Source organism: Leopardus geoffroyi, chromosome C3 (assembly GCF_018350155.1).
Source record: "Leopardus geoffroyi isolate Oge1 chromosome C3, O.geoffroyi_Oge1_pat1.0, whole genome shotgun sequence".
In the NCBI taxonomy this organism is placed as follows: domain Eukaryota; kingdom Metazoa; phylum Chordata; class Mammalia; order Carnivora; family Felidae; genus Leopardus; species Leopardus geoffroyi.
The window spans coordinates 115,725,160-115,737,274 of NC_059338.1; the positions used below are offsets into that span (position 1 = coordinate 115,725,160).

General features: G+C 33.6%; 1 protein-coding gene across 3 annotated transcripts in view; it reads left to right on the forward strand.

The window, feature by feature from the left end:
- CC3H8orf88 (chromosome C3 C8orf88 homolog) overlaps positions 1 to 12,115 on the forward strand; it is a 37,912-nt gene that overhangs the window by 13,675 nt on the left and 12,122 nt on the right. For all 3 annotated transcript variants that reach the window (XM_045454286.1, XM_045454283.1, XM_045454284.1), the window contains exon 4: positions 5,154 to 5,229. In XM_045454286.1, coding sequence (XP_045310242.1) covers positions 5,154 to 5,229 — 76 coding nt within the window. The remainder of the gene's footprint in view (positions 1 to 5,153; positions 5,230 to 12,115) is intronic.

Consider the following 12,115-nt stretch of genomic DNA (forward strand, 5'->3'; position numbering starts at 1 on the left):
GGTGTCACTTTGACAGGGATTCCATTGAATGTATAAATTGCTTTGGGTATTATCGACATTTTAAAAATATTTGTTCTTCCAATCCAGGAACATGGAATATTTTTCTATTTTTTGTGTCTCCTTCAATTTCTTTCATAAGCTTTCTATAGTTTTCAGTGTATAGCTTTTTCACCATTCCTAGGTATTTTATGGTTTTTTGGTGCAATTGTAAATGGGATTGGTTCCTTGATTTCTCTTTCTGTTGCTTCATTATTGGTGTATAGAAATGCAACTGATTTCTGTGCGTTGATTTTATATCCTGAAACTTTGCTGAATTCATGGATCAGTTCTAGCAGTGTTTTGATGGAATCTTTTGGGTTTTCCATATAGAGTGTGATGTCATCTGCAAAGAGTGAAAGTTTGATTTCCTCCTTGCCAATTTGGATGCGTTTTATTCCTTTGTGTTGTCTGATTGCTGAGGCTAGGACTTCCAATACTATGTTGAATAACAGTGGCGAGAGTGGACATCCCTGACCTTAGGGGAAAAGCTCTGTTTTTCCCCATTGAGGATGATATTAGTGGTGGGTCTTTCATATATATGGCTTTTTGTCATTTTGAGGTATGATCCTTCTGTCCCTACTTTCTTGAGGGTTTTTATCAAGAAAGGATGTTGTATTTTGTCAAATGCTTTCTCTGCATCTATTGAGAGGATCATGTGGTTTTTGCCTTTTTATTGATGTGATGTATCATATTGACTGTTTTGCAGATGTTGAATCAGCCCTGCATCCCAGGTATAAATCCCACTTGGTCATGGTGAATAATTCTTTTAATGTATTGTTGGATCCGGTTGGCTAGTATCTTGTTGAGGATTTTTGCATCCTCTAATTATATTTTAAATTTGCATTTTCATAATGATTAATGAGATTGAGCATCTTATCATGAACTTATTTGCCATTTGTATTTTTCTTTTTTTTCCTTTTTGGTGAAGTGTCTGTTCAAATATTTTGCATATTTTTAATATTTGGGTTGTTTGTCTTTTTATCAGTGAATTGTAAGAGTGTTGAAAATTAGTATATAATATGTGTGTTTATTTCTAAACTCCCTATTATTTATTGATTTATGTCTTTTTCCCCCACTTTATGGAGGTATAATTGACATGTAACATTGTGTCAGTTTAAGGTGTACAGTGTGATGATGATTTGATACATGCAATATGTTGCAAAATGTTTACCAAAATCAATTTAGTTAACACATCCTTAATTTTACATAATTATTTTGTTGTTGTTATGGTGAGAACATTTAAGATTTATTCTTTTAGCAACTTTCAGTTACACAACACAGTATTGTTAACTATAGTTACACACTGTACATGGGTCTCCCATATGTCCATCTTTTTGTCAACATCACATTTTACTTATAGACTTCTGTAGCTTTATGATAAGCCTTCATTTCAGATAGTGAAAATTCACTAACTTTATTCTTTTTCAAATTTGTCTCAGCTCTCTAGGTCTTTTGCATTTCCATGTAAGTTTTAAGTGAGCTTGTCAGTATCTACAGAAAGTCTGTTGGAATTTGATTGAGTCTAAAGATGAATTTGAGAAGAATTAACAACTTAACCATGTTGGCATATCTTACCGCTCTGTGTATTTTCTAGCATAAGGATCTTTTCTTCCATAAACATTCACTTTTCACTAGTTAAGCCAGCTTAACTACTACTAATCCTCCAAGTGTTGTTTAAGCATCACCGCCTATGTAAAACCTTTCCTGACATTTTTAAGTCAAGTTTTATTCTCTTACTCATTCCTTCCATGACACTTTCTGCATATCTTCATTATAGAATTCTCAAATTTTATTGATTTGATTATGTAAGATTGTAAAATTTGTAAGATTATACATGACTTTATTGTAATATGATAATTGAGATAACAAACTAACATAAAAGTTTAGTAGATGTAAATTCTTATATGCTATGAAAGATTTGAAATAATCAGTATATTTGAAATAATCAGTATTTTTAGTTGTTAATATATGCATAAATGATAAAGTACATTTTTTTCAGATTTCTTGACATGTGATTTACAAAAATTGAATACATTTAGGTTATACAACATGATTTTTTATAAAGGTGTACAACCTGTTTAATGAATGTATACATCTTGATATTATTTTAACAAGTTAATTAACACGCTCATCACCTGACATAGTTACCAGTTTTTGTGTGTGTGTGTGTGGTGGGAACAATTAGCAAATTTTAAGCATATAATACAATAATAATAATTATAACCACCATGCTGTATATTAGATCTCCAGAACTTATTTATCTTACAATTGAAAATTTGTATTCTTTGACCAGCATCTCCCCATTTTCTCTGTCCTCCACTCCTGGCAATCACCATTCTATTCTCTAATACTATGAATTTGACTTTTGAAATTTCACATATAAGTGAGATCATGCAATATTTGTCTTTCTGTGTCTGGCTTATTTCACTTAGTATCATGTCCTCTGTATTTCTGTGTCTGGCTTATTTCACTTAGTATAATGTCCTCCAGGTTCATCCATGTTGTCACATATGTCAGGATTTGCTTCTCTTTTTATGGCTGAATAATATCCTATTTATATATTTTTCGTATATCTCTATCACATTTTCCTTACCCATTCATCTGTTGATGGACTTGTGAATAATGCTATCGTGAATAATGATGCAGTGAACATGGGAATGCATAGTCTTCAAGACTGCGATTTTATTTCCTTTGGATGTATACCCTGAAGTGGGGATGATGGATCTTATGGCAGTTTTACATTTAATTTTTTGAGGAACTTCCATAATGTTTTCCAAAATCGCTGAACCAGTTTACATTCCCACCATCATTGTACAAGGATTCCTCTTCGCCCCCAACCCCCATTCTTGCTAGCACTTCTTGTCTTTTTGATAATAGCCTTCCTAACAGGTGTGAGGTGGTATCTCAGTCTAGTTTTGATTTGCATTACCCTCACGATTTAGCAGCGTTAAGCATCTTTTCATGTGCTTCTTGGCCATTTGTGTGTTTTCTTTGGAAAAATGTTTATTCAGGTCTTTTGCCTATTTTTAAATCAGATTATTATTATTATTATTATTATTATTATTATTATTATTTTGCTGTTGTGTTGTATGAGATCTTTATATATTTTGGATATTAATCCCTTATTGCTAATATGGTTGGCAAATATTTTCTCCCATTCTGTTGGTTGCTGTTTCATTTTGTTGATTGCTGCTTTTGCTGTGCACAAGCTTTTTAGTTTGATGTAGTCCCACTTAATTTTGCTTTTGTTGCTTGTGCTTTTGATGTCATATCCAAAAAATCATTGCCAAGACCAGTGTCAAGGAACTTTTTCAATATGTTTTCTCCTATGAGTTTTATGGTTTCAGATCTTCTATTTGTTTTTGATCCATTTTGAGGTCATTTTTGTGTAGTGTAAGAGTCCAATTTCATTATTTTGCACGTGGATATCTAATCTTTTCAAGATTTTTAATCTCTACACCAAGGGACTCATGACCCCAAGATCAAGAGTTGCGTGCTTTACTGACTGAGCTACCCTGGCGCCCTATTATGTCTTTTTATGTCAGCATTGTAATGTTTTGATTATTATAACTTTGTAATATAGTGTGGCAGTGTGATGCCTTCAGCTGTGTTCTTCTACTCAAGATTACTTTGGCTACTTAGGGTCTTTTGTGGTTCCATATGAATTTTAGAACTGCTTTTCCTATTTCTGTAAAAACCGTTACTGGAATTTTGAAAGGGATTGTACTGAATCTGTACATCATTTTAGGTAGTAAGGACTTTTTAACAATACTCTTTCAATCCACGAACACAGGATATCTTTCCATTTATTCATGTCATCTTTAATTTCTTCAGTGTCTTATAGTTTTCCTCATACAAATATTTTACCACCTTGGTTAAATTTATTACTAAGTATTTTATTCTTTTAGATACTATTTTTAAAATGTTTTTTAATTTTTTTTCAGATTAAAATGTACTTTTCAATTTGATTTTAGGCTTGCATTTTAGTGTCAGTGAAGTATGCCTCTGCTGCAATTTTGAAATTTAAAAAACTAATTTTTAAAAAGGACCATAACATTCATATTATAGTTTATTAAATCTAACAGGAACAAAAACCTTGGAGAATGAAAATCTTTTCCATTTTCATATATTTTTCTACATCTACTTAAAAATAAAAATTTTTCTAAAATTTGATTTTTTTTTTCCTGATAACTTATTTTGGTGACTTGCACCATAGAATTATCTCATTACTTTTCATTTTGTCATAGGGTTAGATAACTTTCTGACTTCATGGAGTTACCTTGGTAGAATTTGCGAATATTTAAGGAATGGGCTATAACTTGCTACTACAATGATTGATAGAGCAGAGATGTTCATTTTTTAGGATAGATTTTTCCAGAGAAACCTAACTTAATGAATTACCATGGTTCAGAGTATGGCCTACTGTTTGCAAAAGGATTTTTGTCAGCAAAAGAGATGATTTTTTTTAGTGTTTATTTATTTTTGAGAGAGAGAGAGAGAGAGCATGAGCTGGGAAGGGGCAGAGACAGAGGGGGACAGAGGACCCAAAGTGGGCTCTGTGCTGAGAGCAGTGAAACTGATTAGGGCTCGAACTCATGAACTGGGAGATTATGACCCGAGCCAAAGTCGGCTGCTCACCGACTGATCCACCCAGGTGCCCCAAGAGATGCTCTATCTTAAGGATAGATTATATATATTGACCCAAGTTTGTGAAACTGATTTATAAAATCATAAAACCCATTATTTTATCATGAGAAATTTACGGTCTTGTGCTCTGACATTCTCTTATTGGTTCCACTATTATATGCACTAGGGAGATTTATGGGAAGCTAAATTGTAATCAGGGTACTTCTTGGTGAGCATGGAATCAGAAGAGGAGTTAGTTAAAAATCCTGACAAATAGTTAAAGATATCTGTGAATATATTTTGAAAGATTTTTTTTGCCTTTAATAAGCGTTCTTAGAAGGTTGCTTATCCTTTATGGCCATAAATAATGTCTTGACTAATAACTTTGATTGTTTAGGAAAATAGTTTTGGCTGCTAAAAAAAAAAAAAAGGTTATATAAAGTTTTTAGGCCATAGTTAAAAGGTATATTTTCTTATTCTTTCAATAGTGTAAGACGAATGGAATGCAAGCCTTTTCTCAAGGTCATAATGAACCACAGCAACATCAGTCTCCAGTTAAAAAAGGTAAATTTTTACCATAATTCTTAAATTTCATAAGGGAGTCTTAGTATTCATGGTAAGTTAATATTTGCTTAGCTGCAAACCTCATGTGCACAGGAAGTTTTATTATATTTTTTTTGGTTGATTTCTGGCTATAGTAATCATGCTATAGGTTTGACTGCTTTAGGGGAGAGACCATAATAACAAGGCTTATACAAGATAGAAGTTTATATCTGTATCTTTTTTTAAGTATTATTATTTAAAAAATTTTTTTAATGTTTATTTATATTTGAAAGAGAGAGAAAGAGTGTGATCAGGGGAGGAGCAGAGAGAGACAGACAGAGACAGAATCTGAAGCAGGCTCCAGGCTCTGAGTTGTCCTCACAGAGCCCAATGTGGGACTCGAACTCAAGAGCCATGAGATCATGACTTGAGCTGAAGTCGGACACTTAACTGACTGAGCCACCCAGGCACCCCTATTTCTGTATCTTCCGTATCAGCTCATAATTGAGCTGGTGTGTTCATTCTGCTCTGATGAAGTACTACTGGACTCAGTCTCATTGCTTTGCCATCTTTAATGTATGGCTTCTGTCTCATTGCCCAAGATGAATGCCTTGGATCCAGCCATCCTGTTCCTTATCTAGCCATCAGGAAGGAAGGGGAGAGAGAGTTCTCCTTAAAAGAATGACCCGTAAAGTAGCATGTATCACTTTCACTTGGTATCTCATTGGCCAGTACTTATTTGTGCTGTACAAAACAGACTGGAAAATGTGATCTTTAGCTGAGTAGCCTGCTAATTCTGTTACTAAAGCAAAAGGGAAGAACTGCTCTTGGGGATAACCAATAGTCTCCCCCACCAGCCACTTTTTATTTAATGAAATAAAAATTATTAATTTAGTCTAAATTTTTGTTAATTTTTTGTTTAAAAGTTATGAAAATACTCTATTACCTTTTTTATTCTAGTATTTAACTCCATAGTTCTAAATTAAATGTTTAAATTGTTTCCAAATTTAAAATTGTTTTGATATTCTATATTGGCAGCCTATTGTGGAAAATGAGAATTTAATGTCTTCCATGTCACTTCCCTCACTTCTTCACCCTTCTTTCTCCCCTCCCCATCATATAGTCATTTCACAAATTTTAGTGAAAGCATTATCACTCTTTATATTATATGAATATGTAAATACAGTTGTTTAGCCAAGAGGTGCATATATCTTGCATACAATCCATTGTTTTTTCTTGGAGCTAATATTTGCATTGTTTTCCTATGTGACTCTTGTTAACTTTTCCCCTTAATGCTCCAACAATGCTCTAACACTTACCTGTAATATTTTTCTTACGCAAAAATATATCAATTTGTATTCAACCCCCCCCCCCCCCCCCCCCCCCCCCCCCCCCGCCCAAGGAAACTTTTCCTTCAGAATCCTCCATTATCTTGTTCCAGTATAGACTACTCTTCAGTACTGTTGTCCTAGAATGTACTTTACTATTATCTTGGGACACCCCTTTACAATTCTTTGGTTTCTTTCTTCTTTTTTAATTGAAGTATAATTCACAATTTAAGCCATTTTAAAAGGTATAATTTGGTGGCTTTTAGTACAGTATTCTACAACCATTACCACTGTCTAGTTCTAGAACATCTTTGTCATCCCAGAAGGAACCTCAAATCCCTTAGTTGTCATTTTCCATTCTCCCCTTTGCCTAGCCATTGACAAACCCCAATCTACTTTTTGTCTTAATGGAGATATTTATTCTGGGTATCTCATGTAATGGAATTATCTTATATATGACCTTTAGTGTCTGGTTTCTTTCACTTAATGTAAGGTTCTCAAGGTTCATCCATATGTAGCATGTATCAGTACTTCATTCTTCCTGTTTATGGCTGAACGATATTCTGTTGTATGGATATGCCACATTTTATTTATCTTAGTTGATGGACATTTGGGTTGTAAAGTTTTTGGCTATGATGGATAGCTATAAATATTTCTGTACAAGTATTTGAACACCCGTTTTCATTTCTCTTGGATATATACCTGGGAGTAGACTTGCCAGGTCATATGGTAATTCTATGTTTAACTTTTTGAGGAGCTGTCAAACTGTTTTCCACAGTGGCTGCACCATTTTACATCCCCACTAACAATGTGTGAGGTTTTCAATTTCCTGACGTCCTTGTTAGGATCTTTTTTTTATTATAGTAATTCCAGTGGGTGTGAAGTATCTCATTGTGATTTTGGTCTGCATTTCTCGAATGACTAAGGGTATTGAGTGTCTTTTTCCTGTGCTTGTTGGCCATTTGTATATTTTCTTTGGAGAAAGGTCTGTCCAAATCCCTTGACCATATTTCAGTTGGATTATTTTGTTGTTGTTGAGTTATAAAAGTTCTGGACACTAGACTCTCATCTGTTTTCTTTCTGCTACTTTCCTTCTTTCCCCCTCCCCTGCCCATGCTCACTTCCCTTGTCCCCCTCCATACACACTCACATACATGTGTATATAAGAAATCTGATATATATATATATATATATATATATATATATGCATATATATTAGACCCTTATCAGATGTCTGATACTAGGCTCTTACCAGATATATTCATATCAGGTATATAATTTGCACATATTTTCTACTATACTGAAGTTTCTTTTCATTCTCTTGTTTGTGTTCGTACATGTACAAATTAAAAAAAAAATGAAGTCTGATTTATCTTTTTTATTTTGTTGTTCATGCTTTTGATGTCATATCTAGAAATCATTGCCAAATCTCAGATCATGGAGATTTACCCCTATGAGTTTTATAGTTTTAACTCTTACACTTAGGTCATGATCCATTTTGAGTTAGGTTTTGTATATGGTGTTAAGTATAAGCCCAACTTCATTTTTTTTTTTTTTTTTTGCATTGGCTATCCAGTTGCCTCATCACCGTTTGTTAGACTGTTTTTCTATCCAGTGAATTGTCTTGGCACCTTTTTGAAAATTATTTGACCATAGGAGTATGTGTTTATTCCTGGGCTTTTAGTTGTGTTTCCTTGATCTATATATCTATTCTGTCCCAGTACCACTGTCTTGATTACTATAGCTTTATAGCAAGTTTTGCAACTGGGAAGTGTGAGTCTTCAACTTTGTTCTTTTTCAAGGTTGTTTTGGTTATTTGGGGTTTTTTGCAATTCCATGTGATTTTTAAGATCAGCTTTTCCATTTCTGCAAAAAAGGCTCTTCTTTCAAAAGGAATTTGGTAGCAATGACAATGAATTTGTAGATCACTTGGAGGATTATAACAATATTAAATTTTCCGTCCATGAACATGGGGTGTATTTCCACTTATTTTAGTCTTTATCAGCGTCTTAGTTTTCAGTGTGCAAGTCATGTACCTCTTCGGTTTAATTTATTCCTAATTGTTCTTTGTCAAGCTAATGGAATTGTTTTCTTAATTTCCTTTTTTTTAACTTTATTTAGAGAGAGAGATGAGAGAGAGGGCAGAGAGAATGCCAAGTAGGCTCCACACTGCCAGTGCAGAGCCCAATATGGGGCTTGAACTCATGAACCGTGAGATCATGACCTGAGCCAAAATCAAGAGTCGGATACCCAACCGATTTAGCCACCCAGGCGCCCCTTTAATTTCCTTTTTTGATTGTTCATTGATAGGGTAGAAAATACAGTTGATTTTGTGTAGGGACATTACTGTCAGCTTACAAAAAATAAAAAGGATGATAAGAAAATACTATAAATAGTTAAGTGTATGCCAGCAAAGCAGATAACCTAGATGCAATAGAAAAATTACTAAAACACAGAAATTACCACAACTTCTTAAGATGATATAGAATACCTGAATAAACATCTAGCAAGTTAGGAGATTGAATTTGTAACAAAAAATATCCTACCAAAGAAAAGTCCAGGACCTGATGGCTCCACTGGTGAATTCCATCAAACATTTAAAGAAGAATTAATACCACTTTCTCAAATTCTTCCAAGAATTGAAGAGGAAGGAACACTTCTCAACTATCCTTTGGGGCCAGTATTACTCTGATACCAAAGCCAGACAAAGACATCATGTGAAAAGAAAACTACAGATCAATATCCCTTAGAATATAGGCACAAAATACTAACAAACCAAATCCAGCAGCAAAGAAAAAAGATTATATACCATGGCCATGTGGGATTAATCCCAAGAATCCAAGAGTAGTTCAGCATGTGAAAATCAGTTTGTGTAATAGACCACATTAACAGAATGCAGGGACAAAAAAAAAATACATCACCATCTCAGCTGATGCAGAAAAAGCATTTGACAAAATCCAATGCCCTTTCTTAATAAACACTCTTAGCAAGCAAGAAGTAAAAGGGAATTTCCCCAACATAATAAAGGGTGTATATCAAAAACCCATAGCATCATAATTAGTAGTGAAAGACTGCAAGTTTTCCCCCACTAAGATCAAGAACAAGGCAAGGATACCCACTTTCACCACTTAAATTCAACATTATACTGCAAGTTCTAACCAGAGCAGTTAGTTAAGAAAAAGAAATAAAAGACATTCAAATTGGAAGGGACAAAGTAATGTTATCTCTATTCACAGGTGATACAACCTTATACGTACAAAATCCTAAATCCATAGTATAGTAAATGTAAAAAATTATTAGCTAATAAATGGATTCAGCAAAGTTGCAGGTTACAAAATTTTTGTTATTCATGATTTTAGTAATTTGAGTCCTTTTTCTAGTTGACCTTTGTCATTTTGATCTTTTCAAATAATCAACTTTTGGTTTATTGATTATTACTTTTCTATCTCTATTTCATTTATCTTTGATCTTTATTATTTCATTCTGCTAGCTTTTTATTAGTCTGCTCTTTTTCTAGAAGTTCTTAATATTTGATGTTAGGTATTTGAGTTGTTCTTTTTAATTTTTATTTATTTTTAAAGTTTACTTATTTTGAGAGAGTGCAAGCCGGGGAGGGACAGAGAGGGAGAGAGAGAATCCCAAGCAGGCTCTGCGCTGATAGCATGGGTAGCACCTGACATGGGGCTCAGTCCCACGAACTGTGAGATCGTGACCTGAGCCGAAACCAAGGCTCAGTGCTTAACTGACTGAGCCACCAAGGTCCACTTGAGCTGTTCTTTTTTAAAGTAGGTATTTGTAGTTATAACTTTTGCTCTGAGCGCTGCTTTTGCTGTATCTTTTAAAGTTGTGTCTTTGTTTTCTTTTGTCTCTATATTTTCTCAGTATTCTTTGATCCATTGGTTTGAAAGTATGCTTCTAATTTCTACGAATTTATGCATTTTCCAGTTTTTACTGTTATTGATTTCTAGGTTCATTGCATTATGGTCAGAGAGGATATTTTGTATGATACCGTTGTTTTTTAAATAAGACTTACTCTGTAGCCTAAGGTGGTTCATCCTGGAGAAAGTTTCATGTGTACTTCAGAAGAATGTATATTCTGGTGTTTTTGAGTGAAGTATTCTGTATATGCTTGTTAGGTTTAGTTGGCTTATAATGTTGTTCATGCCTGCCATTTATTTCCCTGTTGATCTTCTGTCTAGTTTTCGGTTCATTATTGAGAGTGGGGTTTTGGAGTCTCCAGTTGTTGTTATTAAACTCTGTGTTCCTCCAATTTGGTCTGTTTTTTTCTTCTGTTGTTAAGTACTATATAATTGTTATCACTTTAATGAATTGACATATGTATGTACACATATGTATATATGATGTTACCTATTTATCTATTATAACAATTTTTGTCTGTTTTCATGTTATTAATATACCCATTCCAGCTATCTTTTGGTTATTGTCTGCATCAAATATCTTTTTCATTCATTCACTTTCAGCTTATTTTTGTAATTGAATCTAAAGTGAGTATGTGTAGACAGCATATGATTGGGTCCTATTTTTAATCTTATTTTGCCAATCCACACCTTTTAATTGGAGTGTTTATTACTGACAATTAATTGTAATTACTAATAAGGAAGGACTGACTCCACCCATTTTGCTATTTCTATAACTTTTATATCCTTTTTGTTTTTCATTTCCTCCGTTAGTATTCTCTTTATTGTTTAATAGATTCTACTGTATCGTTTTTATTTCTTTTTCATTTCCCTTACTATATATTTTTTTAAGTATATTAATTTTGAGAGAGAGAGAGATACACACACATGCCTGAGTGGGGGAGGGACAAAGAGAGAGGAGAGAGAGAATCCTAGTCAGGCTCTGCACTTTAAGCATGGAGCTCTGTGCAGGGCTTGAACCCATGACCATGAGATCATGACCTAAGGTGAAATCAAGAGTCAGAAGCTCAACCGACTGAGCCATGCGAACACCCCATCCCTTACTGTATATTTTGAGGTTATTTTCCTAGTGGTTGCACTGGGAAATAACTTTAATTTACACAATCTAGTTTGAATTAATATCCATTTAGTTTCAATATTATAAAAAAATTTTGCTCCTATAGTTTCATTCCACCTTTACATTGGCATTGTCACAAATTCCATCTTTACATGTTGTGTAATCTATCAACCTAGATATATAATTCTGAATTTTTATCTATTTCTCTTTCAAATCACATAGAAATAAAGGGAGTTATATCCAGAAATTCATTGCTACTAGTTTTTAACTTACCAATGTAGTTAGGTTTACTAGTGTTTACTTCTCAATGTGGGTTCCAGTTACTTTGTACTTTTTTATTTCAGCTTAATAGATTCCCTTTAGCATTTTTTCTAAGGCAAGTTTACAAACAATGAAATCTCAGTTTTTGCTTATCTATGACTGTCTTAGGTTCTTTTTCATTTCCAAAGGTAGTTTTGCTGGTTGTAGATATTTTTGGTTGAGAGTTTTTTGTTTTCAGTACTTTGTCTTCCCACTGCCTTCTGGTCCCTGTGATTTCTGATGAGAAATCAGTGTTTTTATCCAATTGAGAATCCCTTATAAGT